The sequence below is a fragment of the Chelonus insularis genome, unplaced genomic scaffold (genome assembly GCF_013357705.1).
Source record: "Chelonus insularis isolate UGA/USDA-ARS -01 unplaced genomic scaffold, ASM1335770v1 contig_164_pilon, whole genome shotgun sequence".
Classification (NCBI taxonomy): Eukaryota; Metazoa; Arthropoda; class Insecta; order Hymenoptera; family Braconidae; genus Chelonus; species Chelonus insularis.
This window is the reverse complement of record NW_023276404.1, coordinates 242,985-270,980: the sequence shown is the minus strand read 5'-3', so window position 1 is coordinate 270,980 and position 27,996 is coordinate 242,985. Positions and strand designations below refer to the sequence as shown.

The window sequence follows — 27,996 nt, the reverse complement described above, 5'->3', positions numbered from 1 at the left end:
ATTTTTTAAATTTAAGTGCGACTTTTAATGACAAGTTTGAATTCGGACTATGTGGAATAAAAAGTGTGGATACAAATTTTACAGTATATTTTTCCAGGACATTGTATTTACATTACTCAAAACAACCGCAAATTTACTTACGCGGTCTTGTCATTTTTTTTACTTACGGTTAGTGAAAAATTTCCCTCCGTATACTCTAAAAGCATTTATTTAAAATTCCAATAAAAATTTTTAATCACTATCACACACTTAGATGTTGAGTTCAACAGGTCCTAGATCAAGTCCTTTATACATTTCAATAATAGGATAAACTTCTTCATTAAGAAATTCCACCACTTGTTCAGGACATCTTCCAATGAATGTAGAAGGGTCTAAAAGTGTATCTAACTGTCCTAAAATTGGTTTGAAGTACGGATCATTTTTAATTCTTTCAACTAAATCATTGTCCAATCCATGTAGTTTCACTTGGGCTCCTGCTTCTTGCGATAAAACCCTAATCTTTTCATGGCACACTTGTCGATCGCCTCCCGCTTTAACCATCGCCATAATAATATTCTCCGCTGACATAAATGGCAACTCCTGTGCTACATGTCGAGCGATAACCTTTGGATATACTACCAGACCCTCCGTAATATTTTGAAGAGTCATTAAAATTACATCAGCAGAAAGGAAAGCCTCAGCCAAAGTAATACGACGATTCGCCGAGTCGTCTAGAGTTCGTTCCATCCATTGAGTAGCTGCTGTTTGCAAAGAATTGCTTACCAATGTCATCAAGTGTCGGGCTATGCTGCAACAACGCTCCGAGCGCATTGGGTTTCTCTTATATGGCATTGCACTGGAGCCGATCTGGGTACTTTCAAATGGTTCTTCGATTTCTTTCATGTTCGCGAGAATTCTGATATCACTGCATATCTAAAATATTTTTATGTATTAAAAACTCTTTTAATTTCTATTCAGTTATGCATAATTATTTTCTCTGTTTAATCAATAAATTTCATAAATACGAAAAATTATTCTATTATGATAATACCTTATGAACAGTTGCTCCAAGTGAAGCTAAAACATTTAGACACTCTACATCCACTTTTCTGCTGTAAGTTTGCCCAGTTACTGAGTAATGTTTCTCAAAACCTGCCATCTTAGTGACTAAAACATCTAATTTCTTGACTTTCTCATTATCACCTGTAAAAATATTTTTTATTAAATGAATAAAAAATAGAAATAAGAATAGTAATTAGAGAAAATTGATTTAACCATTGAAAAGTTGAAGGAATGAAGCTTGCGTTCCTGTGGTTCCTTTGACACCTCGAAATTTAAGATCATTACGAGCCCGACGAAGAGCTCTTTCATCCATTATCAAATCATGAAGCCAAAGGGTGGCTCTCTTGCCAACAGTAGTTAGCTGAGCTGGCTGGAGATGAGTGAAACCAAGTGTAGGAAGGTGTCGATATTCATCTGCGAAGTGTGCTAATCGAGTTATTACTCCAGCGAGTTTCGGAAGAAGAATGTTGAAACCAGCTCGGAGAACTAGGAGATCCTAAATGATAAAGATAATAATAATCAATAATTTGTAAATCTAAATTGATATATTTTTTATAAAGGATAAATAAAAGATATTGAAATTTAAAGAAATATAACAATTCATCAAAGTTAATAGATAAATATTAAGAAAGTAAAAAAATGTAAGAAAACCATTGATCTCAATATTTAACATACCGTATTATCACCAACATAACAACTGGTGGCTCCTAAATGAATAATCGGAGCAGCTTTGGGACATTGTTGACCAAACACATGAACATGCGCCATTACATCATGCCGAGTAGCTTTTTCTTCTTTTGCAGCTGCAACAAAGTCGATGTTGTCAACATTTGCCTCCATTTCTGCTATCTGTTCTAGTTTTATGTCTAAGCCAAGTTCCTGAAACAAAAAAACAGATAACACATTATTTATAATTCAGGAGTGGCTTTCTAATTTTCCATAAACGGAAAATTGAACGATAAACATAATGAGATGACTAATTTAATTAAATAATGTATGTTTCAAAGTTTGTTTTAAACGTAACGCATGCGCTCATCTTTTCTCTACTTTAGGATTTTATCCTCTGGTTTAAACACTTTATCAGATAAGATAAAAAGGGCTTGGTTCATCAGAGAAACGGTAATCATAACTCGTAGATTTCACTCCAGTTTATGTTTTTCGGTGCTCGAAACAATACCACATCTCCATTATGGTTACTGTTATGACGATCGGTGGCATTGCCTTGAAAGTGCTTAAATTGGTAAGTTAAATTATTTATAATAATTTTGAAACTCATTTAATTTGTTTATTATCATTTTAAGTATTTACTTATTTCATAAAAAACATGAGTTTTGAAATAAGATGAACAGTTACTGTTTATTACATGGAAATTCAATTTTTATATTAGATGAAAAAATAATATTACAAGTAGAATTTTAATTATAAGTATTTAAAGAAGCATTTTCTCTCATATAAATTTATTTTGATCATTGATAAATATTAATAAATCAGTATCTGCAACTGGTGAATCAACATTTGGTAGTCTGGTAGAATTATTTCATAATATTAATTTTAGTTGCTGAGAATAAATAAAGTGATTTCATAACTAATTTACATTATAATAATATCTATTATAGTCTTCTATTTGATGCATTGAAAGAGAATACTCAGAGAATTTCTGATTCACCTGTTGGCACGTATCAGTGAATGATAACGAACGTTATTCGTAGAGATAATTTCATGGGTGACACATGCTCAGAAAGAATATGAAAACAATACTTTTGATCAAGTTTTTTTTCACAGTTCCGCCTTATTTTATTGTTATTGAAATTACCTGATTCGTTAACACAATTTTTGAAACTTTTATTCATTCATGTGCATGTTTTAAAAAAATTATTCATTCATGAATTGATAATTTATAAATTTTATTCATTCATTGAAGAAAAGTTAAACTATAATTTTTTGATTCATATTGATTTCCAGGTGATGAATTTGATAATCCTTATCCTGTATCGGACCGGATATGGAGGAGAGTTCTTGGGGGTCGGCGGAACGTGGAACCTAAATGAAGACAAAAATCCGGACGCCGAGATTGTTGCATCCGGTGTCTTCGTAGGTTTTTTTATCTATACAAGTGTCGTTCTATTGACATACTGTTTTGGAACGACAGAACATAAGAAGACTCTCGTGGTGAGTAACAATATGCCCAAAAACTTTCTAAAATCACTAAATAATAATTTTTTATTCTTTTATTTTCATCGTTTTTTTTTTCTCTTCATGGCTTATTTAACATATTCTAATTTTTCTAGGAAATTATTATGAATTTTGTCGGAATGTTTATGTTCATTGCTGTCGGAGGTACTGCATTGCATTATTGGCATGGATACCAGTCGGAGCATAAATACCTTCATGTCGCAACTGAGAGACAGGTAATTTTTATCATCAATAGAAGTTATTCTAATAATGACAATTAGATGTTAACAAAGTTAAATGCATGTCAAATGAAAACATCCCTGCTTCTGTCCTATATCTTTATCTACCCATAACTGTCTCATGCATTTTTTCAACAATCCTACCGTCCATGAATTAAATAATTACTTTACATTAATTAATTTAAATTATTTTTTCTTTTAGATTGGATTAGCTCTCGGCTCTTTATGTGTCCTAGAAGGTGCTGCATATTTATTGGACACTCTATTGAGTTTTTATGCCTTCGCTAAAGAAGAATTTCATTAATAGTTAAGGATTCTTTTGTTTTTTTATTTTATTATAGGAGGATTTTATATATAAGTAGTATTAAATAAAAAATAAAATTTGATTAATACGTAAAAATGAAATTCATTGAACGTTTAAAAAAATTATTTATAAGTTCTCCTTACATGATAAAAATACTTCATTGGGTAAGATATTAATTTTGATTGAAAATAAAATTTTTTATTATAAAATTGAGATTACTAAAATTTATTATTGTTTTAACCTGTATAAGGTTATGTGATTTGATAGAGTTTACAATTTCCAGTGTCTAGTTCTTGTAAGTTTAAGTGTGCTACTCCAATATGAGAGTTATGAAATAACACCCTGGTTGTGGATAATCTACTGTATCAATTCCATCACATATTTCCTGATCGTATCAGTCATGTTAATTAATTGCGTATTAGTAAAAAATCCAGAGGTTCTTGATTTTTATTTCACAATCGCTGGAATACCAATGTACTTAATTGCAGCGATAGGTGGTATTATTCAAGAAATTAAATTTGAACCAGAAGATGCCCAAAATGGGCCAACCCAATTATATTTGGCAGGATGTTATATTGGTCAGTTTCTCAAATTAATTATCAACAAAATCACTATAATTAGCAGTAGAAAATTGCAGTTATTTTTTTTAACAACAATTAATTTTCCGGCATTAAATAATTGTTAAGCAATCTCAGTTACTTTTATGACATTTTAATTTTCAGGTATTTCATTATTTATGATAGCACAAATATCGTTGGCAATATTCTTTCGAAAGGGTAGTGAATCACAAACTAATGACACATCAGCAGGAAACAGTTAGAAAATAATTTCCATTTAATAGCAGATGTAAATGCTTCAATAAATGTTTGAGTGTAAATTGTTTATATTCTGTTTAAAAAAAATCCATTTATAAATATTTTTAAGGACTAATTAAATGGTAATTGCTATAAACAAAAAAAAAATCAATGTTATAATTTCATTAGTAGAATCTTAGTTCAAAGAGTCCTGCACATTCCAACCAAATATTCGAGTCTATCAACACCAAAAAATAAAGTGTGGTCAAATAAAAAATTCATTAAGTATTTATTGATCTCTTTAGATACTATTGTCATTACTCCAATGCTTTGAATGACTGCTAGCTACTTCTCTACTATTTCCTACTCTTATTCGTCTATTTTAATCTACTCGTTTACAACTGGATATATTATGATGATGATGATGATGATATTATTGTGTAATGTTGAGTTATTACGATTATTTCTTATTGAGTTGATTTAATTACTGTAAGTAATTTATTACTAAATAATCCCACGATTCATACCAATACCAATACATAACAGTAGCAACTAGCATAATTTTTTCAATAATTTGCCTAATCGTTTTCTTGATGAATTAATGATTAATTAAAATAACAGGATAGATGTAGATTTTTTTCTAGAAATTATTCTTATATGATTGCAATACCAACCACCAGAGCAATTATTTCATCATTTTTCTAATAATTTAATTAAATAAAAAAAATTCATAACCAGTAAATACCCAAGTTAATAAAAATTGAAAATTATTTCTATCATCATCTTAAGTCATTTGTTTATCGTTGTATATATATTTGTAAACTTGTATCATTCCTAAACAACTTCAGAGAATACTTAGAAATGGTAAATAAATAAAAATGATTAAACTTATATCAAATGTACGAACACGATTGAATCATCCACCTCCAAAAAATGCAGCAAAAATTCTTCTGTTGTGTAAAATTAATGGACTGGTAAGATAATTAAAACTTTCCAATTAACTGATTATTTATAAGCCTAACCAAAATTCATTTCTAGATATGTTGTTTAGCAGCAACAATAATTCTAGCATTTTTACCAAGTACTTTCCTCTATTGCTGTTTAATTGCCTACGCACTACCAGGATTTGTATGTGGATATATAATTGTCAACTTCATTGGTGTTATCACCAATTATTCCCAAGTTGATTTAATCACTGTAAGTGATAAAATCATATTACTTTCAATCCTTTATTAATTCAATTAATCTCCATTTCCTTATTGCAATATTAATCTTAACATTCTTCTTTTAAAAATTTATATTATAACTTCTTTTGTAACAGGATATCTGCTTTTCTATTTGTGGTATATGTACCAATCTGTACGTTTCCATTGATATTGTTGTAGACTGGGTACTGTGGTACAGTCATGATCCAACTGTTACAACTTACATTAGTCACTATGGGTAAGATAACTCTTTTATATTATTTCCAATACACTTTCATGCGATTATTCATGCGACAATAATCCAGCTGAAATTTGTATCTAATTTTTAAAAATCTATTTTAGAACAGAATTTCTAATCCTATCGACGGTATGTCTTGTAAACGTAATCACTATGTTCATTCAGTTGGTCTATAGTTGTCGTGCAAGTTTTCACCAACGTGTTGCAGAAGAAACAAGACCTGAAACTAAGGAATAATCTCATGAATATAATTAAATGCAGTCACTTAGTCTAACTCGTTTAATTATCTCAATTTGACATTGAAACAGTCTATTATATATGTTCTACTCATACATAATATTGTATTTTATTAACCACTACCCTAATTATCGTGCTGGCATTTCATTATTGCGGATAAACTCAAGGGAATCAGAGATATAGAATAACTTGGGGATAATTCTATAAGAGCAAAGAAGAAATGAACCAATTGATCTACATGACCCTATGATCTTTGTCATTTTACCATTGCTAGTCTGAGTTTTTCGCCCACATAAGCCGGATGACCGGATGATTGCTCATCAACTTGTCTTAATTTGTCTTAAGTCTTAAGTAAACAAGTGATAATTATGAAAATTTAATGTATTCCACCGGATACCTATGGATTCATCAGTTCAATTTCCTTTCTTGGATAATTAACCTTTGAAACTCACCTCCTTCTATTTGATTGGGTTTCATTGATCATAAAAAAAATTTTTTTTTACAGTTATGAGTCTTCATGGAGTTTATGTTACTTTTTTACTATTTTATTTCTTGATTGATTAATTGATAAATAAACATTAATTATTTAATTGAATCTAAGAGCGAAAATTTTTATTAATTGTTCATAAGTACTCAAAATGTATGTTGAAATACTAGTTGATAAATAAAAAAATTATTTTAACGATTTTAGGGTTAAAAAAAATTATAATTTAATTAAAAAATCCAAGAATTAATCATGTACTGTTATTTGTTGATAAGAAAGATTAAATATATTAAGTTTACTAGTCCAAATAATTTTTTTGAGCGCTTTGGATTCTATGCGATGCATGTCTGATCATCATTTGTTGAATAAAAAATGATTCCTTAGAGTTTTATGCTCTACAATAATTTCTAGACCATTAAAAACATGTGCAACAGCTGTCTATACACAGTTCATTGAACAAAAAGATAAAATACAAATTGTCAGATGTAAAATTGGAAATGATTTGTAAACTACCTAATATGCATAAAAAAGTATATTTAATTATGACTCATAAGATAAAAAATTATTTCATTAAATTTAGTTCACTAAAATAATTTCTAGATCATCACAAGTGTATGCAATGCATGCCTGAACATCATTCAATGAATAACAAATAAATATATTGAACTTGATGCTCCAAAAGCATTTTTAGATCATCTATGAATTAGAAGAATTTTTTAAATTATAAGTAAGAATATGTAGCAGATAGACAGTGTTGGAAGCATGTACTGCGTTGATATACGTGTTGTATTATAAATATTGAACTCAGGGACAGGATGTTTTTCATATAAAAGATCGATTTCTACAAGTGCACGATGTGCAACGAACCTTGAAGAGGGGTCTTTGCTACGACCTGTACATTGCATAGTTAGATATTTATCTACAGTTAAGCATGTACAGTAAGTTTAAGTACAGAGGAAAGGTGTAACTACGACGCGACCCTATTTTCTATAGGCCTTAGCTGCGATTCAACTCGCACGATATACATACAACCATAGTGGATTCTTTCCAACACGTAAAACATCATCGTTTTGCCGATCGATAGACGACCACAAAGCAACAAAACAAAGCTACCAATGCTTTTTCCTGGTTTCTACTTACACTCTTATAATAGCTTTTTATTTCATGTGGAACGCTTAGATTGTTTAAGACCGCTATCAAGCTTTTCCTTCGCAAGATTGACGTGGTTACTCTGCAATTTATATCATTTATTGGATTTAGTTAAAGTAATGAATGAACTGCGAAGATTTAGAAAAAATTTATTCATCTAATTTATCAATAAAAAATCATTTGAGTTAATTTTGAGTTAAAAATCAACTTGTTGGAACACTTTTTAAAATACAAATTTATTTACAATATATTAAATAATTATTAATATATACTGATCATTCATGAAATTTAAACAAAAAAATATTAAAAATATTTGCTTTGAATTTATTTTAAAAAATTTTCTTTACTTTGCATATAAAAAATATTTTTTCAATCAAAACAAAATCGTTAATCTAAAAATAAACTTCAAGGAATAATGCTAATCAATTTCTCTAACTTGAAAAGATTTAAAAATAATTCAAATAATTAAAGATCCAGTGGTTCCTGCTCGTGATATGAATTAATGATGCATTTAAGAGTGAATGAATGACCGCACCCAGACTAAACCTCAACTCTTTTCTTTTCAACTCATATATCGATGTGTTCATCAGTAGCATGTTTACCACTTACACTCCCACGCAAATGTGACGTGTAGCTATATGTATACATAATTCTTTGATACAATACAAATACACTATCCCACTACTTTGTGTTATAGCGTACGCACGATGTACTCTACACCAGGACTCGCCTTTCAGAAGTAGCCGTGCCCTGTCGCCGTCCAGACGTCGTGTCACGCTCCGCGTTCCAGTTTAAGTTGAAACTGCGACACGGTTTCATGCTCACGTCTGTCCACTTTTATTATTGTGCTTTTTTACAGTCTTATTACAAGTCTTGATCTCTTTGTTTCCTTGATGTAACCATCAATCCAGCTAAAATTATATTATTTAACAACTAAACTTCAGTTTTATTCAGTGATAAAGTGGTTATTTTATTCATACTAGACACAGTCGTTCAAAGAAAAAAAAAACACATTCAGGTGAGTTTATTTATTAAAATAGTATTGACAACTTAAAAAAGAAAGCCAATAAATTCATTTAATAAAGAAATATTCCAAGAATTCGAAGAATTTTAATTAAAATTCAATTTAAAGGTGAGAAAGTTTGGCTAGAAGTTGTGAAGACGTTGGACGACAAAGTTTAACATATAAATCGAGAGAAAAAAAAATCTATCAAACTGGGAGACGGTAGAGGTAGACCAAAAAGAGTCAGGATGGCTGACGAGAGTTTAGCAACACCTCCACCACCAAAGGAGCGCAGATCCTGGCATGTAACAATACTGATAGCAAAGATTGTCGAAGTGGTAAGTACTTTAATAGCTCATAATCATTTCAATGGATCTCTATTTACTATATAGAATGATATGTGACCTTGTCAGCAACTTTCACAAGCTTTTCTTTATCCACATTTAAGTATTTTACGTACACATAAATAATTATCACCATGTAAAGTAATGTTAATTATAATTTTCCAGATTCTTGCTATCGTCATTGTTGGTCTTATGGTAGATCCATTGAATTCTTATCAGAAAATTTTCAACAGACCTCGAACGAAGCTGGATGATGTTGCTTTTGTTTATGTCGCTGTAGCTGGTTATTTACTCATCAACGTCCTTTTTCTCATTGGATATGTGCTAGGAGACAGAATACCTAAGCGCACGGTAATTAAGTTTTTTCTTCATTATTCTCGCCTTTGATTACAGAATCATAACAAAAAATATTTAATGACTTTTTAACTTAATCAGTTTATCAGTTGCTCATGCATTTACTGACTCACCAATCATTTTTAATACTCATCAAGATAATATTCTAATGTCTTTTTTACTATGTTTAAAACTGAACAATAGTAAACCACAAATTTCATGATGGATCCTTCAATAATCAATTGTCATTCCAATCATTCGTGAAGGATATCATTCAACTTTGATGATTTCATTCAAAACAAGATAGAAAAAATTTTCTATTGTTCTAGACTTGATTTTGATTGATTCATTTTTAAACAAATTTTTTTTTTAATTCGTTTAAATATTGATAAAAAAAAAAGTTCCACGTGGTTTGTTGAACCTTGGATTCTTTGGAGTTTTTGTTTATCTTTCCATCACTTTATTAATAAATATAATCTTTTATTTACTAGAATATAAATGGTTAAACTTCAAATAGTTTCTAGTGTGTATCAAACGTTGCACAATTGTTCAGTCCCCATTGAAATTGCGTAACAAGGAATTTATTTCCGCAGGTTAATTTTTTCCTGTGATTTCAATCAAAGTATATTAATAATAGACCATAATTTTATAGAAGAGCTATGTTTTAATAGAACTCTTTTTATTCTTTAAATAACATTTATGACATTGATCTTGATGTAAATATTCATTTTTATATATAAATAACTTATTTTTATTTTTTTCAATTTATAGAGGAAATCTTCTAGAGAAGTAATTTGTTGAATAGTAATTTACTATTACTGATTTAGATTCGAAAATTATAACTTACATTAGATCTATCTAGCCTACGCCCTGGTGCTCATTTACACAGCTGAGTCACAGACTCATGCTACTAATCATACGAATAACTAATTGGTAGTCACATCAAGGCCTCGATGAGTTTACGTCGATCATTATTGTTATATTAATCTTGTAATATATCTACGTGAATTATTATAATAGAAAATGAGCTTCTCTCTAATTTTTATCGTTGAATTACGTCACGTTTTTCACGTTTAATTCATGTCACGTAAATTTTTCACGTTTCACACACATGACATTTATTAGGCATTTGCTGTTAATTGATAATCTTGACTAACAAGAAACCTAAAACATTTATGATATAAATCAAAAGTTTCTTTATAAAAATAAATACCATCAGTTCTTTAATTATTCTTAATGATTTTCTTGAAAATAATTATTTTTCACTTGGCGAAGTTTATTTGATAGCTAAAAAATTCTTCAAGTTTTTGTTTTAAATTAATGTAAATGATTTTTTTTTTCAGCTCATAATGTTTTCTACCGTGGGATGTGCTATGCATATTGCTGCTGCTAGTGTGATGGTTCATACCTGGAGGAAAGCAATGGGATCATATTTGGACTTTCATAACAATGCAATTCATTCAAGCAAGCAATACAATGATATGATATTATCAGGAGCATTTTTCACATTTGTTAATGCTGCTGTTTTGGGTGCGGATGTTTTTCTAACAATAAAATACTCGTAGCGGACTATTCCGCGACAGTACGGCGTGTCCTTGCAAGAACTAGGTCGTTACTGATCGCACAACTCGGATCTATAATATTTCATAAAATGTTAAACAATTAGAGATTTATGAAAAACTATTTTATGTCATATAAAAAAATGTTTATGACAATCAAGGCAACTGCCTAAAAGCTTGAATGTACAATGCTGTAACCCAAAGTTCAAACTTTTAATTTGTTAATTTTACTCCGTCCATTTGAAATTCATTTTTAAATTTTTTAATATTAACTTCATAATGATAGAAAGAAAATTTTTTTTTTTTAACATTCAATAGCACTTAATTAATATGATCTTAAATCGTGAATGAACGATTGAACTGGAATTGTACATAAATTTTTATAAATATTCATAACTAAAGTATATATATTAGAGGACAGTATAGAGTAGAAAAAGACATATCAATTGTTATGCACCATCTAAGGTTTTAGTTTATGCAAATATGAATTATTTGAAGCCCGCAATTATTCCGTCCATAATATGTATCGAGCGTTTATAATAATTATTATGATAAAGATATAGCTCATAGTGTATAGTTTAATAAATGTACACACGTATTTGCAAACATTAGTACAAGATAAATTATAGATGTAAGTTTGATGTGTAATTTAAAAATATTTTTAATTGTTTACGAATATTATATATTTATGGAAAATTTACATTAAAATTTATTGTCATTAAAAATGGATTTTTTAAATTTATTATTACTCAACAATTATGATATAAATTCAATTCTATATATTTTTCTTTCTCATTAAAAATATTATAAGACTTGAAAAAGTAAACAAATGATGTTCGTTTAGCTGTCAAGAGCAACGAAGCAAGAATAGAGGTTGACTAATTATCTGAATGGATGAATTTGGAAAAAATAAGTTCATGCTTAAACTCATCCACGGGAGAGTAATTTAACTATTATGACATCCAAAGGTACATGTTGAAATTTTTTTATTTTAAATTGTGTATTTAAATTATAAACTAATTTAAGTGACTCATTGTGTTTGTTGATACTTAAAATACAGAAAAAGTTCAGTATAATGATGATGAAGAAGTAAATGATACATATAACAAAATAGTAGAAAGAGCTGCTGTTCGAACAGGTTGTTTAGATGGCTATCAGAAACCTTGGTACCTAATTTTGACATTACCACTTCGGATAGCTGAATTTGTAAGTTATTTAATTTAGAACAATGTTAACCTTGAACTTTTTATATAATTTTAATGTTCGTAATTAGCCAAAAAATCTTTGAACTAATTTATTTATTGAATTGTTTTTAATGACAACATCAATATTCGTGTAATTCATTTATTGTAGATAACAACGTTACTTTTATTTGGGGTAGTAGTTTTCTTATCAACAGAAGAAGAAAGTGGATTACGTGACACAACAACAATTTTTATGGTCACTCTTACAACATCCTATCTATTTTTTGCATGTATTCAAATAATTGCTCACTTTACTGGAAGTAATCTTCCCGAGTATCCAGTATGATTACTTTAACTTAAATAATTCAAGCTATCTATTGATGCATTAAGTAACATCAAATAAATTTTAGATATATTACAAAACTCTACTTTTTATAGTTTGTGTTCTTCAATTTTTTGGGTATGTGTTTTTATATGGCTGCAGCATTTTCAATACTTTATACAGCACCTACAAAATCCTGGGGACGATTATCAACATTTCTTTTATGTTTTTTGATCAGTGGCTTCCACACAGCTTCTGTTTTAGTAGTATTAATGTAAGTAATAATATTAAAATTTGTATCATGAATTAAAATGATTAAATTGAATTAGATTTTGGAGAGAAAGGTTCAGAGCTATGCAAAAATGTAGTATAAGAGGATCAAATAGAATATATCCATCAACACAAATGTTGTATTCGAGAGGTTCTGGTGGTTTTGATGCAGCTACTGTAATATTTTATTTTTATATTTCATCAGTAAATTCAGTAAAAAATGAAATTATAATAGATAGCTTCAAATTTTTAAATTAAGACTTGTCAATGTGAAATGGCAACGAGTGTAAGTCATTGTGGAGTTTTGGAAGAAGTTCCTGATGACATAGCTATTGAAGCACATGGATCAAGAAAAATAGAAACAGGTCATAGACGTTCATATGTAGATAAACATTGCAGTTGTCTTGAAGTTGCTGTACCAAAAGCTATGGAAGTCCAAACAGATTGTGGACAAATTACAACAGAAGAAACTCAAGTAACTATTATGACAAACCACTTTCTTAAAGTTACTGTTTAGATGAAATATAGTGGAAATATTTCTTTTAGACATGTTTGGAAGTTAAAGAAATAATAATTCAAACATTGAGTAAATGTGAGCTTTGTAATCGTCAAATGGTCGACCCTGAACCTACTCCAGTGACTCCAGTTCCCTCTGAGGAAATTCCACCTGAATCTCCATCTCTAAGTGTAATATTAGGAGTACCACAATCAACACCACCTACACAAAGCATATCTACTCCTCCTCAGGTTCCAAAGGTTGTCAATCAAGCTACTCAGAGTGGCTGTATTATGCCATGTCCTAACGCAAGCACTCCTACGCCCTTTTATATTATCCCTGGAGGATTAGGATTAAGAGATGGAATGAATCCTTGTTGTGGAGCGTAAGATATTATATTAACATACAATCTCTGATATAATATAATTGATACTTGCTATTCTCGTTTGTATCTAATTTATTTCTTAAGTAATGCATGGAGTTGTTGTGAATTCAAATCGTTGTATCATTTTCAGTTGTAATTGTGGACATACTCCTAGTATACCATCACAACTACACTGTTGTCCTCCCAAAGAACCGGAACCAAAACCATTGCCACCGCCGACACCAACACCACCACCACCTCAGCCGTCATGGACTACAACTTGCGAAACACGAGTCGTAGAACCAGGACCATGTGAAAAAAGCTCATCACGTGATCGGGGTGCGAATAAAAAACGTCGTGTGAAAAGAAATTCGCGGAATATTTAAATAATTCATTTTACAGATTTAGTCGTAAACCCGGGTGACAAAACAGCAAGGATAGTATGCCCGGGCATTGAGCCCTGTAAGATTAGTTCGTTACTTTATTTATATTATTTTAATTATCTATCAAAACTAATGTAGTTAAATTAATTTATTTATAACGGTTTTAAATAACATTAAATATTTTAATACATAAAAATGGTTTAACTAATTCTAAAGTCCGTGATAACAATCAGAAAATATTGGAGAGAGCGGGGCAAGACGGCCAATTAAGGAAAGATTTAGGATGATAGACCGTCTTGCCCCGCTAAAAAATATTCTGTTTCCTTTGTCTACAGTTAAAACTTTATTTTCAAGAACACGCGAATTTTATTGATTTACTTCAAGACAAAAAATTTGGTTGATTATATAAATATCAAGACCCTTTTGCCCCGCTCTCTCCTTATCTTTTAGTGGAAGAAATGCCAAGGTGACGTTAAAATAAAAACCTGCATGCAATTATTCTTGCTTATTCCTACAAATAATTACCAAAATTAATATCTTTAGCAAAGTTTATTGATCTATTTTCAGATACACAAAAAATGCACAAGATAAAAATAGCAACCAAAGTAGGATCTGGAACACAGCAAGTGATTGACTGTCATTCATCTTCTGTTCTTATCCAGAAAAATAAAAAAACTCAAACCAAAGTTAGGACATATGTCTGTGCCTCTGAGGAGAGCAGTGATGAAAAAGATGACAAGTTGAAAAATTTTTCAAAACTATTAAAGCTATAAAAAATAGAAAAATTATTTAAATCAAACTTGTATGAATGATAAAATGATTTAATTTTCTTTATTTCAGGAAACCTTGTAGGTGTCGAAGGGTTTTACACGTGAAAAGTCAAATAAAAGGAAGTAAAATGCAACAAATCGATGAAGATTCTGAAGATTTTTGTAAAAGAAAAGGTCATTGTGGAACTGAACAAGTATTGGCAATTACAGAATCAAATATAAAGAGTAGTAAAAGAGTAAAACCTTTATATCGAGAATCAATAGAAGAGAAAAAATCAGGGCATGATAGCAAAAGTGATAACGATAAAGAAAAAATAGAAAAAATAATCGAAAAAGAATCCAAAACCTATTATCAAAGTGAATTAACTAAAGAAATATCAACAAAAGAGATATCAGCAAAAGAGATACCAAGAAGATTTAAAAGCAAAGTTAGTCCGTCACCATCTTATACTCAACCAAGTCAGGAGAGAAAGAAAACCGAAGAAACTCCACCATCAAAGCCTGCATGGCAGCGATCTAATAAAGATTATTCTGGCGATGATAATCCTGAGGATGCTACAGTACGAATAGAGGATGTAACAGATGATAATCAACGACACTCGACACAATCCCCCGTAAACTATCTCCCACCAACTCAAAACAGAACCTCAAGGGAACCTCAAATTGACCAGTCTATCAAACCTTATAACAAAGAGCCAGATGAAGTGCAAAATGAATTTCCTGAAGAATTTTAATAGATAAAAAAATCTCAGAGTCTATAGATGTTATTTTCCAATCATCTTATAAGGCTTGCAGATCACATAGACATAAATATAAATATAGTGATGATAAAATTTTTTATAAGTATAGGATATACTTTTTAGACTTATTTTTGTTTTAAAATAATTTTTGAAATTTTTACTCTGCTTAAGCTATCAAATTAGTCAATCCAACTACTTATATGTACTTAATTAAATGTATTTTCATGAAATAAAAGATTTACAGTTTAGCAAACAGTATATAAATGATTACAATAAATTTTTAAAACATTATTAATAATCAAACATAGTAAAATTATGAATATTATCGATGTCATCAATTTAATCAATAGTGATAACAACAATCAAAAATTTATTTCTATAAAGTTATCTAAATAATACTTTGATTGTATTAATTATTTGTTCTATTTTTGAACCATGCATAAAAGATATATAAAGAATTAATTAACTTTTTTTTAATAGATTATGTAATCGTGATCAATCGTTATAGCATTAACTGAGTTATTATAAAAATTTAGCAATTATGCATAAGTAAAAATCAACTTTGGCCCATTTTTTGGCATCATATCCTTAAAAATTTTTATTGTTGATTGATTAAAATAATAATCAATATTATATTAATAATAAAATGAAAATCAAATATCTCAATATATCACGATTAGTTTAAAGATATTTTCATAGAGAAAGATAATTTTTGAAATGTAATAAAAAAAGAGTTAAGTACAATTTATGTACGATAAAAAAATGAAGATAATTATTTAACATTTTCTGATAAATTTCTATTTAATATAGGTCTGGGATATTGTTGAAAATTAGGTTTCATTTTACCTAAACCAAATGCTTTTGTATCATATTTTGGCATACATGTGACTCCCATATTATTGAGAGTGATTCTTTGAGTATTTTCATTATTACAAAAGTTATAAAAAGGTTTTATGCCATTAATATTATTCAAAAAGTTTTGATTATTTTCACAACAATTATCGTTAAAAGAAATTCCAATGTCTGATGGCATTGGAATAGCATTGTAATATTGATTATTATTAACGACTCCTGGATAATAATTTGGCATTTGATTATGATTTATAAAACTACCAGAATTATTTGGTATTTCAACATGCCCTGTTTTATTCATATTTTCAAAATTATTCTGTTGACCTAAATTCCAATTAGGATTGGGGAAATTAGGTTGAACATAGCTGTTTCCATTGGTCATACGATTATTGCCATTAGACATTAAACCATAGTTGTGATTGAATCCGTTGTTCACCATCGAACTGAGGAGTCCATTTCCTGCATAATTTGGTCCAGGTTCCAAATTAAGATAGTTATTGAAAAATTGTGAAATATTTTCAACAGAAAGACATTTATCTTTGTTAATTCCATCTCTTAAAGAACTTTGAGAATTCAAATTCATCATGGAACTTGATCCAATGCGATTATTGTTAAAAGAAAGATTTTGTAATGAAGCTGAGATTGCTGGATTCGACAAATACATAGGTTGATAGTTCATTGCATTTCTCAGATTGTTTTCTTGATTGAAAAAAGGACGATTAAGAATATTAGTTGTTTCTGGATAATTGTGATAATTACTACTTGTTTTAGAAAGATCCATATTCGATCTGTAGTTTCTTGAATTTCTGTTGTTATTATTATTATGAATACTATTAAGGCTACTATGAGATCCTCTCATTTTAGCCATTATTGATTGTTTTGAAACTGGCCGCAGTGACAAATTGAGATTGCTTTTACGTAGATCATTTTCAGACATGGCACGTTGTTTATTCGAATGATTTCGAAAATGAACGAATTTCTCCCTTTTTTGACGTCCTGAAAAGTTACTTCTCATTGAATTCCTAGAACTTCGTCCGGAATCTTCTTCAAAAGCTTCTTTATCTTTCGAATTAAGAGACATATCTCCATTTGCAGTATCACTTCGATAGGAATTTCTTCTACTCCTTTTATTTATACACAAATTCGTTTTCGTTATTTTTACTTGACCATCTTCATCAAGAACTCCGCTTTCCTCAATCTTTTAGTCAGCAAAGTTGAATTTTGTTTGGGAAAAAGAAATGGAAAAATTTTTTATTAGTTCTGTGTTAACTTCAGCTTTAAAAGAGCCTCATGTTTGCATTAAATCAAGAATTTTTAAAAATGGTTGTTTCTTTTTTTGAAGAAATTATCGTAGAGCAGAGATCGCCGCATTTATTAAATTAAAAAAAAAGTACTCCATATATCGCTCATCATAAATTAATATTAATTTTTATGCTTAGCTATCTGGATTACTAAAGAATTTGATGATAATCTTTGACCTAAATTTCATCACTAAATTTTGTAATTAATGGTGAAAAATAAATCGTCAATTTTCTGAAGGCTTTTAACATTAATTATTTTAAACTAATTATTTTCTGAGCCCATTCTACTTAAATTTAATCAATTTTAATTGAATTTTACCTAAAATTGAAATTATAATATGAAAAAATAATATATGAATAAATATAATTAACTAACCATTTCTGCTTTAGCTAAGTAAACCCAGAGACGGCGCCATGTACTGAATTTATTTTGATCACTAAAATTAAAACGCATCTCTCTTGATGCATATCTAGTTGACAAAGGGCTTCTATAATCTTGATATACACCAAGCTCCGACATTGTGACTTGTTAGTATAATTAACAATAAAAAATTTAAAAAAGTACAATTCTCGTAACAAATAACCCGAACACAATCAGATGTCGTTGGTTTAAACTCATATAACTGAATGCGGCTTAATTATCAGTACAGTGCTGATAACAAACATTAATGACGCTAAAAAGTGACATAATATTCATCGTCACTGACGCTTCTTGTCATTATCTACTGTCCGCTTAAAATTTATTAAAATGACATAATCTCATATAAACACGTTTTAGTAAAATTATTAGTTTATTTAATTAATTGTTATGTCGCAAAAAAAATTCTGATTGATAATCAGACTGACTGTGTCATTTTACCGGCAGCTAAAATATTGATTTAAAAATTTTCCCATTAATTATAATTGATATTAAATAAAATTATTAATTTTTGATGGAACGTACATGCAATAATGAACAAATTATTGTAAATTATGTAAATTAACGAACCATTTCTGCTTTAGCCAAGTACAGCCAAAGGCGACGCCACGTGCTGAATTTATTTTGATCACTAAAGTTATAACGCATTTCTTTCGATGCATATCTCGTCGATAATGGACTACGGTAATCTTGATATTCACTAAAGTCAGCCATTATTGTCTATTATTCAATAAAACTTGTAATAATCGCGGAAGAAATGTACACAACAATTGTAACAAACAATTGCGGTGCTAAAACGCCATTAGATGCAACAGCGCTCGTAGTGACGACTAACACAACTTTTTAGTTATTTCTATCGGTAAAATCGAACATACTCAAATGGTAACTATTGATATTAATTTTTTTAATTTGACTGCCACGTGTTAATGAGATAATTATGACGATTAATTAGTAAATGGAGTATATTCATAAGATACATTTAAAAAATTATAATATTATTCGTGAAATAGTAAATTCAAGAAGTGACGATAATGACCACTAAATTAATGAAATGTGTTAATTTTTTTTCTATAAACAATATGAAAATGGCATTAGAACAAAGATTGAAGTATATGAGATAAAACACTGAGCAGTAAGTTTTTAAAAATGATAACTAATATTCAAAATAATTTTTAAATGTATTATTATCTCATAGAATTTGATCATAACATAATTACAAAATTAATCTAATTTTTATGTTTCAAAAAAATAATATTATTTTCTTTTATTATAATTTAATAATTCAAATTTTTAATTATCAATTTTATTAGCCTGAATCTCTATTATTGGCTCCTAATTATAATTAGTCGTATTCTAATTAAATTTATTAATATTTTATTCGTTTTATAAAAAATTGTCAATATATAATTAATATTAGAAAATATATGAAAAATGATAAGATTAAACATTCAGGAAAAATGACGAGTTTTTTCTTCCCTTGCTAATATGAAACAGTTGACGACGAGCAAGCAATAGATAAAGATAAATAACAGAATATATGAAAAGCGATAAAAACGATGCTATTCGAAAACTGTGAGAACTTTTACATACAGAACAGTTATTTGTGAGTGCTTCAAGTGAAAAGAATATGAAAGGTATACTAATTATGAATTAAAATGTTTTTTTTTTTCATTAATTAACAATAGATCGATATTATCTTTAATTTATATAAACAGTGGTAGTAGAATAATCACGATTACGTTTAAAGTCAAATCTCAAGTCTCGTAATGTCTATAACTACTACTTCAATAGCCTTATCAGAAAGAATATTCACCAGTGAATAATGATCACCGAGTTGAGTAAAAGATTCTTAAATCCTAAGAAGGGAAGTACCCACGTTCTAATTTTCGCGTGAGATTCTTAGTGACCAGTTATTGTTCTCCGTTCATGGCCAATACAATACAATGTAAAAAGCAACGATCTTTAGACGTTTGTCTTTTCTCTTGATTTTTGCAAACATGATAGATTCTTTATTTTATCCACTAATTCTAATCTAAATTAATATTTCTATGATTTCTTTTCAAATTTTTACAAAATGAAAATAATAATAAAATATGTTATAATAAAATTTCTAATTGAATTATTGTTAATAAGATTAATTTATTTCAATGACTAAATTATCATGCTATTAGTCTACAACATATTAAGTACTAATGGCACATCTATTGAAATATTTATTGTGCACCAAGTACATAAATTTGGTTGTAGTGTTATTTTGAAAAAAATGATTAATAATTATATATTGAAATCATTAAATACTTACAACATTTTGAACATTCACATTAGGGCAAGCCCAATCAACCGAGAGTTCAGTTCCTTTAAAGAAATTAGTCCTATCTGGTACCAATCTTCTTCGGGCCATAGCAGCCCCAATGTGCGTTTTGTATAAAATTATTGCATTTTTTATTCGGCCATCTTGATAGCGATATACTGAAACTTTAGCTACGTTGTCCGTGATTTCGTAAATTTTCTGCGAACAATTGAAGTCAAGAATAACTTTAATAAAATATAAAAAACTTATTGAAGGGATATGTCTTCACTCTTTCCTGAAAATTATTACTAACAAAGAAAATTAAATAATAAATTATTCAATAAATGCATGCACTGTTCGCTTTATTAATGCTATTTATTATTTATATTAATGTGCAGAACAGTATGTTTTTATTTACACTGGACTCTTAAACTTTTCCAGTATTTTTTTTTATGCTAATTTTTTGTTGAGTAATAAGCAGATAATAAATGACTTATATGGGCTCTTACTTTGATAAACGTCTCGACATTCAGGTTAGGCGGTAAATGATTCACACATAGTCGACAATTGTTGATACTTGCTACAACACCGATCCGATGACCAGGACGAATTTCATAATTGCTTAATTCTTTAATGGCGCGCTTTGCATATTCTGGTTTAGTGTACATTACAAAGCAGTAGCCTCGATTATTTCCAGAAAAATCCATCATGAGACGAATTTCATAAATTTCTCCCATTTTAACAAAAACTGGGAAAATTTCATCTTCATACAAATCACGTGGAATTTTTCCAACAAAAACTTCGCTTTCAGGATCTGGTGGAGGCCCAGTCCAATTAGGGGGTGGTCCTAATTTCCTTTGTCCGTTTACTTGTGTAATTGGAAATCCACAATCGGATATGAACTGAATCATTTTTTTAACTGTTTCAATTTGATTCTCAACTTCTTTATTATCTTTTTCTTCTTCAATATTTTCAGGAACATTTGGAATTGATCTTTTCCAAGTACGCTCTGGAAAGTTCATTCATAGAATCACCAATTAGATAAAATTCTTGAAATTTTTATTATTCTTATTGTAAATCAACGTAACGTTAAAAAAAATTAATTCACTTTGAACAACAACAAATAATGATAATATTAATATAATTAAAATAAAAACTTACTTGACATATTGTTGAAGTAATAAAGTGGTTGATTTATTTTACCAGGTTGTTTTCGTGATTGTTCGTTATTATGGTCTTCCCAAAGTGACCCTAATTGATATATGGATTTGATAAAACCAGCATTTTCATTTTGATTTCCACTACTTCCATTCGATGCCATTGTAATTATAATAAATTTAAAATATCCAATTAGATAATTCAACAAACAAAAATGTTCTTAATCAATTTAAATGATGTAAAACATGTTTTAATGACAGAAAATAAAGCTATTAAATTTTTTAATAAGAAAGATTTCCAAACAACATTAGGTAATTTAAAATAAAATAATTCAATTAATTATTTCAAACATCCATTTAATTTCATTACGATATCGTACTACGGTTTACTACGTTCTACATCACTAGACACAACAGATCACCCTGATTGAATTAGGCAACGAACACGTGTAAGTCCTAAAGGATTCTGAACTCATCTCACTTATGTCAGGCGTATATGTAACAAGTAGTGGGGATACTAACAGTGGTTAGGTCCCATCGTATGTTTGACACTGTTTATGTGTTCAGTTTTGTTGGTAAAAAAAACAGAACTTTCGAGATCTCGATAGTCATTTCTTTATCGAAGGCATCGATTCTTCGAATAATATATACGAGAAAGTCTTTATTGCGAATGATATAATGTCACAGTCATCTTTCTCTTCGTGGAAATTCCGATACATTGTCGCTGACCTCTTCTTTATTATCGTTAAATAATGAATAAATGTAAATATGTAAAATCTTAGAGGCGTAGTTATTACTATATTTGTCAGGAACTTTTTTTAGATTATTTCTAGTGGGAAGTTTTATCTTTTATTCTTTATAAGTCAACTAAAATTGTTGTTAATAATGTTGAATTACAATTACAAATTGTAAAAATTTTTTTTTTAAATAATTCGAGCAAATTTCAAAATTTATTCCCACTTAATGTAACAAAGTGAACAAGTTGAACTTAGGTTAGATTCGCTTTCATTTTAAACTCAGCAATTAGTTCAGTCGTGGAAAGAATTAATTCACAAAGTAGCATCATATGTTCAATTGTCATAATAAATCTGCAGCCTTTCCCAATCTTTTTGCATCATAAGAAGTATATAACGATTGATGTAAGCATATTTCATTTTCATTTTATTTTTTCCATTAAAATTAAGTGTTTATTCTTTCTACTTCAGGTCGTTGTAATGATGTCTCGAAGAATACAAACTAGACAAAATTGTTCTTTATTTCACCATGACTTCATTATTGAAACTTATGTTAATATTCAACGACTGATGAAAAAATAAAAGTAAAGGTGAAAAAGGTTCCTGAGTGATTGACGTATTTAATATCCTTATTTATGGTGACCCATGAAGAGCCTTGCATTATCCCACGTCATTGCGCCGCGCAATAGTAGCATTGTTCTTCAACCGAAGCTAAACTGAGTATACATACGCAAGCCTCATTACGTGACACTGGTCCACCTGCAACTTGAACACAAGCCCCGCTATGTTTTCACTCGTCAGTCTGAGTTGGTCGTCGACAGTCTGCTGGTCTCGTCTAACATCTTATTACTCGTTTTGACAAGTTTATTTTACTTATCTACTGACTTGAATCACTGTAACTGGATCTACCACCTGCAAAAATAAATAGAGACTGAATTAACATAATAAACAAGGTGTTAGAATTTCTTATTTTATAAGAATTTAAAATATTAATATTTTTAATTTATTTAACAACTTGATTGAGGTGTTGACTTTTCTTAATTAACGAAAAATGATCATGATATGATTGTAATTATCAGGAAAAAAATTTTGGAGTAAATTTAAATCGGCAAGTAATGCAAAAAAGGTGAGAAGTGCGGTAAATAATTCATTTCGAGTTGAAAATTTGGAAGAAAGTAGTGACGTCATGTGGAATAGAAAAGTTTTTATTAGAATCGTCGAAGTGGTAAGTTAAAAAATTGCAATCGCATGGATGGAAAAAAAAATAAATTTAAGAGAAATGAAAAAATATAAACATCAAAAACAAGTGGAATTGAATTCAAATTAGGAAGAATTTTTAAAGCTTTGCTTGGACAATAATCGAAAAAAAAATTAATTAATTATTAAGTTGTTGCATATTTCTGTCGCATTTCGAATAAATTCACGAAATGCGAAAGAAATTATGCATAAATTTGATAATTATTGTCGACTGATCAATTTGTTGCTAAATCGCTTGTGCTTTTGAATGCCAAATTGCTTGAAGAAATTATTTGGTAATAAATAGTTTCAAAATTTTTTAAATAACAGTTTGACAGTTAAAAACAAGTATATTTAATCATCATGATGATTCAACCTACTTCATAAAAAATGGCTTTAAATTCTATTCCTAGGAAATAAGCACGTCATAATTTCAATTTTTTATTTTTTCAATTTCTTATTCATCGATTGCATGAAGACATAATTTTTTAAAATCATTATATATATGTACTATTCATATGTATAGAAACTATTGAGATTCTCTCATGTTTCAGCTCCTGTGCATTGCATGCGTGGTAGCACTTCGTGTGACTGATGATGAGAGTAGGAGAGTCTTCAATTACTTAAGATATCGTAGTAGAGAGTGGTCTCTATTGAATAATGTAACCTGGGGAACTATAGGTAGAGTATGCTGGAAAAAAAGAAACAAAGAGTTGAACAAATTTAAATAGTTAACTAAACTAAAAAATGTAGGAAGAAAATATTTTCTATTCTTCAGAAATCCTCGACCTATTTTTTATGTCACAGGTGCAGCACTGGCAACTGCGACGTGTGGTGGTTACGTGATAATCACTGCAGGTCTTCTGATTGCAGCAGCGACTGGCGAATTACGAGGTCGAAAGACGGTGAGTCTTCAGGATCGTCATCTTGAATCATTGTCAGATATCAAAACACGTTATTATTTCCGTTGCTCAATACTTCCTGCCTTCATTTCATAGAAAAAGTTCACTTTGGTGCTAGTGTTATATTTGAGTCATCATACTCATTAATAATCATTTTTTAATTGATTTAAAACATTAAATTAATGACAATATAATCTCTTCAGATTATGTTTGTTTCAAACAAAAACAAAATTATAATATTTAACTTCTTTTACAATATCATGGTTACAAGTTCTTTTTTTTCATTAACATCGTTATTTCTTAACAAACCTTAACAAACCTTAACTTTTCAAATCAAATTTTATCATAGCAATTAATATTCATATCATTATTTTAAATTATTATTAATAAAATTTAGTTACGCTATTAATTTTTAACATTACCCTACTTTTGGTCATTATTATTACTCGCTGAAGCTAATTTAATTGACATTAATGATGAAAGAAATATTTAGCAGCGTGAGAATGAAAATAAAAGCTAAGACATTGAAGAAGTTGACATTGAGATAGGAGTTTGAAGGTTTTTTAATATAAAAATCATACCACACATGTTTACAAAAGCGTTCGAGCTGAAAACTAACGTATAATTACATTCCATTTATTTAATATACTTCTTGTAAATAAGATAAAGACAGGTGATATAGTAAAAAGCTACGTAATGTTTTCTTTTTCTACGATGACTTAGTTATGTTGTTTTCATTATTACTATAGTATTACATTATTCACCTTCTGACTCATAATTGGAGCGCCAGTAGATTCCAACGGCTTCCGCCCAATCCTTGATCCTGAAGAGATCGAGGAATCGCGGTCGCACGTAATAAAACATTTATTGTACACTTGTTATGTGTATACAAGCAAACCTGTAAGAAAATCGTGGGAACTCGTCCATTCATCCGAATCATCAAAGTAATCGATGCAAGATTTAGATAGGATAACTAGTCTTCTCTTAGTCAGTATAAATACCTAGAATAATCAAGTCTAGAATGACAAGTGATGTAATTAAAACTTTTATTGCTGGGCTGGGTTTGACCTTCAATAGAAATTAAATAATTAAGACTTAATGCGAAGAAACATAATTTAGAATAATTAATAATCTCATTTTTTTTCAATCACTTCACTCTGTCATCAATGCATTTCACAAATTTTCATGAAATCTGCTTACTGTTATTTGAATTTTCAACTACTTATTTTTAAAATTAACTTTTTCAAGAAGAAGCTTCATTATTGTTAAGTAAAAAATTATTCATATTCACATATAGTATTTTTTCTTGAATATAAATTATTTCTTCTGTACATTCGTGATCTTTTGTACTGATTCATAATAAATCAACATTTATTTTTTCTCTTCTCTCTTATATAACATCATTGACCATCTTATAAATCATCCTTTAATAAGTTTATTTTTATTTTTAAGGAAATTTTCCTCCTTGGACTTGGCGTAATTCTATTTGCAATAGTTGGTGGCCTGTCTTTAGCATCAATTGAAAATGTTCCAAGTGATCTTGTGGACAATGCAGCAGTGTTGGGGGCTCTTTGTTTGATCACTGTTCTTGTCTTTATTGCTGACTTGTTGATGACCACACCTGAACAGAAGCAAAAACCAGAAAGCGCACAAATTTTAATTGACAGAAATACAGGCAAGTTAAGTGAAGGAATGACACCTTCTCGAATTCGTCTCGAGACAGCTGCTTAGATTTAAAATAATTATAATATGTGTGTCTTAATGTTTTGACAAAATTACTCAAATTAAATTAGTATTTAACTCTCTAATGATACAGCACATTGAATTCCATGACAAAATTTATTTAAGTCACTAGATTTTTTTATTGTATCATTAAAGAGTCAAAGTTTTTTTTTGCACATTTTCAATACTATTGTTGTAATATTTATTTATATGGCATCGATTACTAGTAGCAATAATAAATAACCATCAAAGAATAATTTATTAAGCATTCTTTAATTCAAGTTCGTGGCTTATTTGCTAAGAAATCAATGCTTTTCCATTACATATTTATTTAATAATAGAACAAGCATGAATATTTCGATTTCTCGAAATGTAGTGAAACCAATGACGACCCTGACAATAGAAAAGGAGCCGAAGGTATCAAAAAGCAATGGAAATAATAAAGACAAAGATAAGCCTAACGGGAATCCTGATGAAATTACTGTTAAACATGATCACAAATCAAAGGAGAAATCATCAGACTCAAGAGATCATGGAGACAAGCATGCAACAGCTCAATACCCTCCCAATACTGATCTTGGAACCTTAGCAGAACCTATCAGGGACTACGACGATGAAGACATCAAATTTATCGATGCTGAAAGACAAACACAAAGTCATTCTAATGGTAGATATCACTCCGGGGGCTCCAGCAAGTTCAGAGATGCAGAAACAATGACAAGAGATAGATACATGCATGAGAGAGATGATGGAAGGGCTTACTATCAAGGCCATGAAATGATTATGCGTCCTTTGGACGAGGCCGATACGCCTCGATTCCCTACATCTCGAGATTCTATGACTGAATCTATGTTTTCTAAGATTGTTAATCCAAGTGTAAAGATTATGAGGGTCGATCATGACAACGACAATTTTGATAATAATGGAAGGTGAAAATTTATTTTTTAAACTTGAACTCAATTTATTTTCTCGTTGAATAAACACTGGGTCCTTTTTAACAATATCTAAAATTAATCATGACTCTCTTTTATTTCTATTTTCTTACTAATAAACTTTTTTCTCTAATTACTTTTTTGTTTTTTTTTTATATCCAATACAACCAATCATCAAATTATTGTTAATTTAATCATATGTAGTACTAATTAATTTTCATAATTTTACATCATGTTAACATCATCAATTAATGAAATATTAATTGTACTATTGTTCGGTAATTTATTTTTTTTTTGTTTTGAATTAAATTATTTTTATTTACATTTATTATATCAGGTATTCCGACTCAAGTCAATATGACAATGTCCCAACACGATTAGCCCCAGGAATCTTAAAACGTGGACGAGATGCTTACCATGCACATACAGGTCGAAGTTACAGAATACCTGATAGAACAAAGGATGAAATAGAAATGCTAGAAGAATGGGTTGGAGTTTTACGAAAGTCGACGACAGGAACTCAGACTCCTTCAGCACTGCCATCATCACCTACAGATCCTGGCTACGTGAAACACACTGCCAATAATTGGCCTCGAGATTTCAAGTACAAGACTCCAGGATCAAGTCCAAATCGCGAGGATAATCGTTGAACAATATAAAATATAAAAACAAAAGAAAATTCTTTTTTGTTCATTTAATTAATTAATATACATATATAACGTTTTTTTAATACAAATTTGAGTCTTGTTTGTTCATATGTGTGATCATAACAAAGAAAATTTGTTAGTCTTCAAGATAAAAAAATCCATAATACCTTTTTC

General features: G+C 29.4%; 6 protein-coding genes across 10 annotated transcripts; 4 read left to right on the top strand and 2 right to left on the bottom strand.

Moving 5' to 3' along the window:
• Window position 1: 1 nt before the first annotated feature.
• Window positions 2-19,019, bottom strand: AdSL (adenylosuccinate lyase). Of its 2 annotated transcripts, none has more exons than XM_035078616.1 (5): window positions 18,773-19,019; window positions 1,717-1,920; window positions 1,255-1,537; window positions 1,031-1,182; window positions 2-912 (listed from the first exon to the last, which is right to left on the bottom strand). In XM_035078616.1, the coding sequence occupies exons 1-5, from the start codon at window positions 18,914-18,916 to the stop codon at window positions 250-252; spliced, it is 1,446 nt and encodes a 481-aa protein (XP_034934507.1). In that variant the 5' UTR covers window positions 18,917-19,019; the 3' UTR covers window positions 2-249. The 2 variants fall into 2 exon arrangements, with proteins under 2 accessions (XP_034934507.1, XP_034934508.1); XM_035078617.1 differs by lacking the exon at window positions 18,773-19,019 and adding an exon at window positions 18,161-18,396.
• Ssk (Snakeskin) lies at window positions 2,130-3,852 on the top strand. The gene is made up of 4 exons (XM_035078621.1): window positions 2,130-2,281; window positions 3,004-3,210; window positions 3,330-3,449; window positions 3,655-3,852. Exons 1-4 carry the CDS (start codon window positions 2,231-2,233, stop codon window positions 3,754-3,756), a joined length of 480 nt encoding a protein of 159 aa, XP_034934512.1. The 5' UTR covers window positions 2,130-2,230; the 3' UTR covers window positions 3,757-3,852.
• Window positions 5,400-6,512, top strand: LOC118064189 (uncharacterized). Its single transcript, XM_035078618.1, has 4 exons — window positions 5,400-5,524; window positions 5,589-5,747; window positions 5,872-5,993; window positions 6,098-6,512. The coding sequence occupies exons 1-4, from the start codon at window positions 5,429-5,431 to the stop codon at window positions 6,228-6,230; spliced, it is 510 nt and encodes a 169-aa protein (XP_034934509.1). The 5' UTR covers window positions 5,400-5,428; the 3' UTR covers window positions 6,231-6,512.
• Window positions 8,612-11,775, top strand: LOC118064191 (uncharacterized). The gene is made up of 4 exons (XM_035078619.1): window positions 8,612-8,881; window positions 8,996-9,204; window positions 9,376-9,561; window positions 10,887-11,775. The coding sequence occupies exons 2-4, from the start codon at window positions 9,115-9,117 to the stop codon at window positions 11,106-11,108; spliced, it is 498 nt and encodes a 165-aa protein (XP_034934510.1). The 5' UTR covers window positions 8,612-8,881; window positions 8,996-9,114; the 3' UTR covers window positions 11,109-11,775.
• LOC118064186 (GATA zinc finger domain-containing protein 14-like) lies at window positions 16,353-22,151 on the bottom strand. Its single transcript, XM_035078611.1, has 4 exons — window positions 21,654-22,151; window positions 21,002-21,501; window positions 20,505-20,711; window positions 16,353-17,681 (listed from the first exon to the last, which is right to left on the bottom strand). Exons 1-4 carry the CDS (start codon window positions 21,811-21,813, stop codon window positions 16,404-16,406), a joined length of 2,145 nt encoding a protein of 714 aa, XP_034934502.1. The 5' UTR covers window positions 21,814-22,151; the 3' UTR covers window positions 16,353-16,403.
• LOC118064187 (uncharacterized) lies at window positions 19,685-27,911 on the top strand. 4 transcript variants are annotated; one of them, XM_035078615.1, is made up of 8 exons: window positions 22,552-22,788; window positions 22,855-23,336; window positions 23,463-23,608; window positions 24,174-24,300; window positions 24,427-24,524; window positions 25,974-26,196; window positions 26,620-27,172; window positions 27,513-27,911. In XM_035078615.1, exons 3-8 carry the CDS (start codon window positions 23,570-23,572, stop codon window positions 27,823-27,825), a joined length of 1,353 nt encoding a protein of 450 aa, XP_034934506.1. In that variant the 5' UTR covers window positions 22,552-22,788; window positions 22,855-23,336; window positions 23,463-23,569; the 3' UTR covers window positions 27,826-27,911. The 4 variants fall into 4 exon arrangements, with proteins under 4 accessions (XP_034934503.1, XP_034934505.1, XP_034934506.1 ...); XM_035078612.1 differs by lacking the exons at window positions 22,552-22,788; window positions 22,855-23,336 and adding an exon at window positions 19,685-19,836; XM_035078614.1 differs by lacking the exon at window positions 22,552-22,788 and adding an exon at window positions 19,685-19,836 and having other exon boundaries at window positions 22,855-23,608.
• Window positions 27,912-27,996: the final 85 nt, after the last annotated feature.

Bases quoted from the DNA above. Each gene is read 5' to 3' on its own strand.
- Ssk (XM_035078621.1), top strand. From the start codon at position 2,231: ATGGTTACTGTTATGACGATCGGTGGCATTGCCTTGAAAGTGCTTAAA. The intron at 2,282-3,003 runs GTAAGTTAAATT...ATTGATTTCCAG, and splicing joins CCTTGAAAGTGCTTAAATTG to GTGATGAATTTGATAATCCT. The intron at 3,211-3,329 runs GTGAGTAACAAT...TAATTTTTCTAG, and splicing joins AACATAAGAAGACTCTCGTG to GAAATTATTATGAATTTTGT.
- LOC118064189 (XM_035078618.1), top strand. From the start codon at position 5,429: ATGATTAAACTTATATCAAATGTACGAACACGATTGAATCATCCACCT. The intron at 5,525-5,588 runs GTAAGATAATTA...ATTCATTTCTAG, and splicing joins TGTGTAAAATTAATGGACTG to ATATGTTGTTTAGCAGCAAC. The intron at 5,748-5,871 runs GTAAGTGATAAA...CTTTTGTAACAG, and splicing joins CCCAAGTTGATTTAATCACT to GATATCTGCTTTTCTATTTG.
- LOC118064191 (XM_035078619.1), top strand. From the start codon at position 9,115: ATGGCTGACGAGAGTTTAGCAACACCTCCACCACCAAAGGAGCGCAGA. The intron at 9,205-9,375 runs GTAAGTACTTTA...ATAATTTTCCAG, and splicing joins TAGCAAAGATTGTCGAAGTG to ATTCTTGCTATCGTCATTGT. The intron at 9,562-10,886 runs GTAATTAAGTTT...TTTTTTTTTCAG, and splicing joins ACAGAATACCTAAGCGCACG to CTCATAATGTTTTCTACCGT.
- AdSL (XM_035078616.1), bottom strand. From the start codon at position 18,916: ATGGCTGACTTTAGTGAATATCAAGATTACCGTAGTCCATTATCGACG. The intron at 1,183-1,254 runs GTTAAATCAATT...ATATTTTTACAG, and splicing joins ATTCCTTCAACTTTTCAATG to GTGATAATGAGAAAGTCAAG. The intron at 913-1,030 runs GTATTATCATAA...AAAATATTTTAG, and splicing joins TTGGAGCAACTGTTCATAAG to ATATGCAGTGATATCAGAAT.
- LOC118064187 (XM_035078612.1), top strand. The intron at 26,197-26,619 runs GCAAGTTAAGTG...CTCGAAATGTAG, and splicing joins TTTAATTGACAGAAATACAG to TGAAACCAATGACGACCCTG. The intron at 27,173-27,512 runs GTGAAAATTTAT...TTATTATATCAG, and splicing joins AATTTTGATAATAATGGAAG to GTATTCCGACTCAAGTCAAT.
- LOC118064186 (XM_035078611.1), bottom strand. From the start codon at position 21,813: ATGGCATCGAATGGAAGTAGTGGAAATCAAAATGAAAATGCTGGTTTT. The intron at 20,712-21,001 runs GTAAGAGCCCAT...AATTGTTCGCAG, and splicing joins ATGTCGAGACGTTTATCAAA to AAAATTTACGAAATCACGGA. The intron at 17,682-20,504 runs GTAAGTATTTAA...GCTGACTAAAAG, and splicing joins ATGTGAATGTTCAAAATGTT to ATTGAGGAAAGCGGAGTTCT.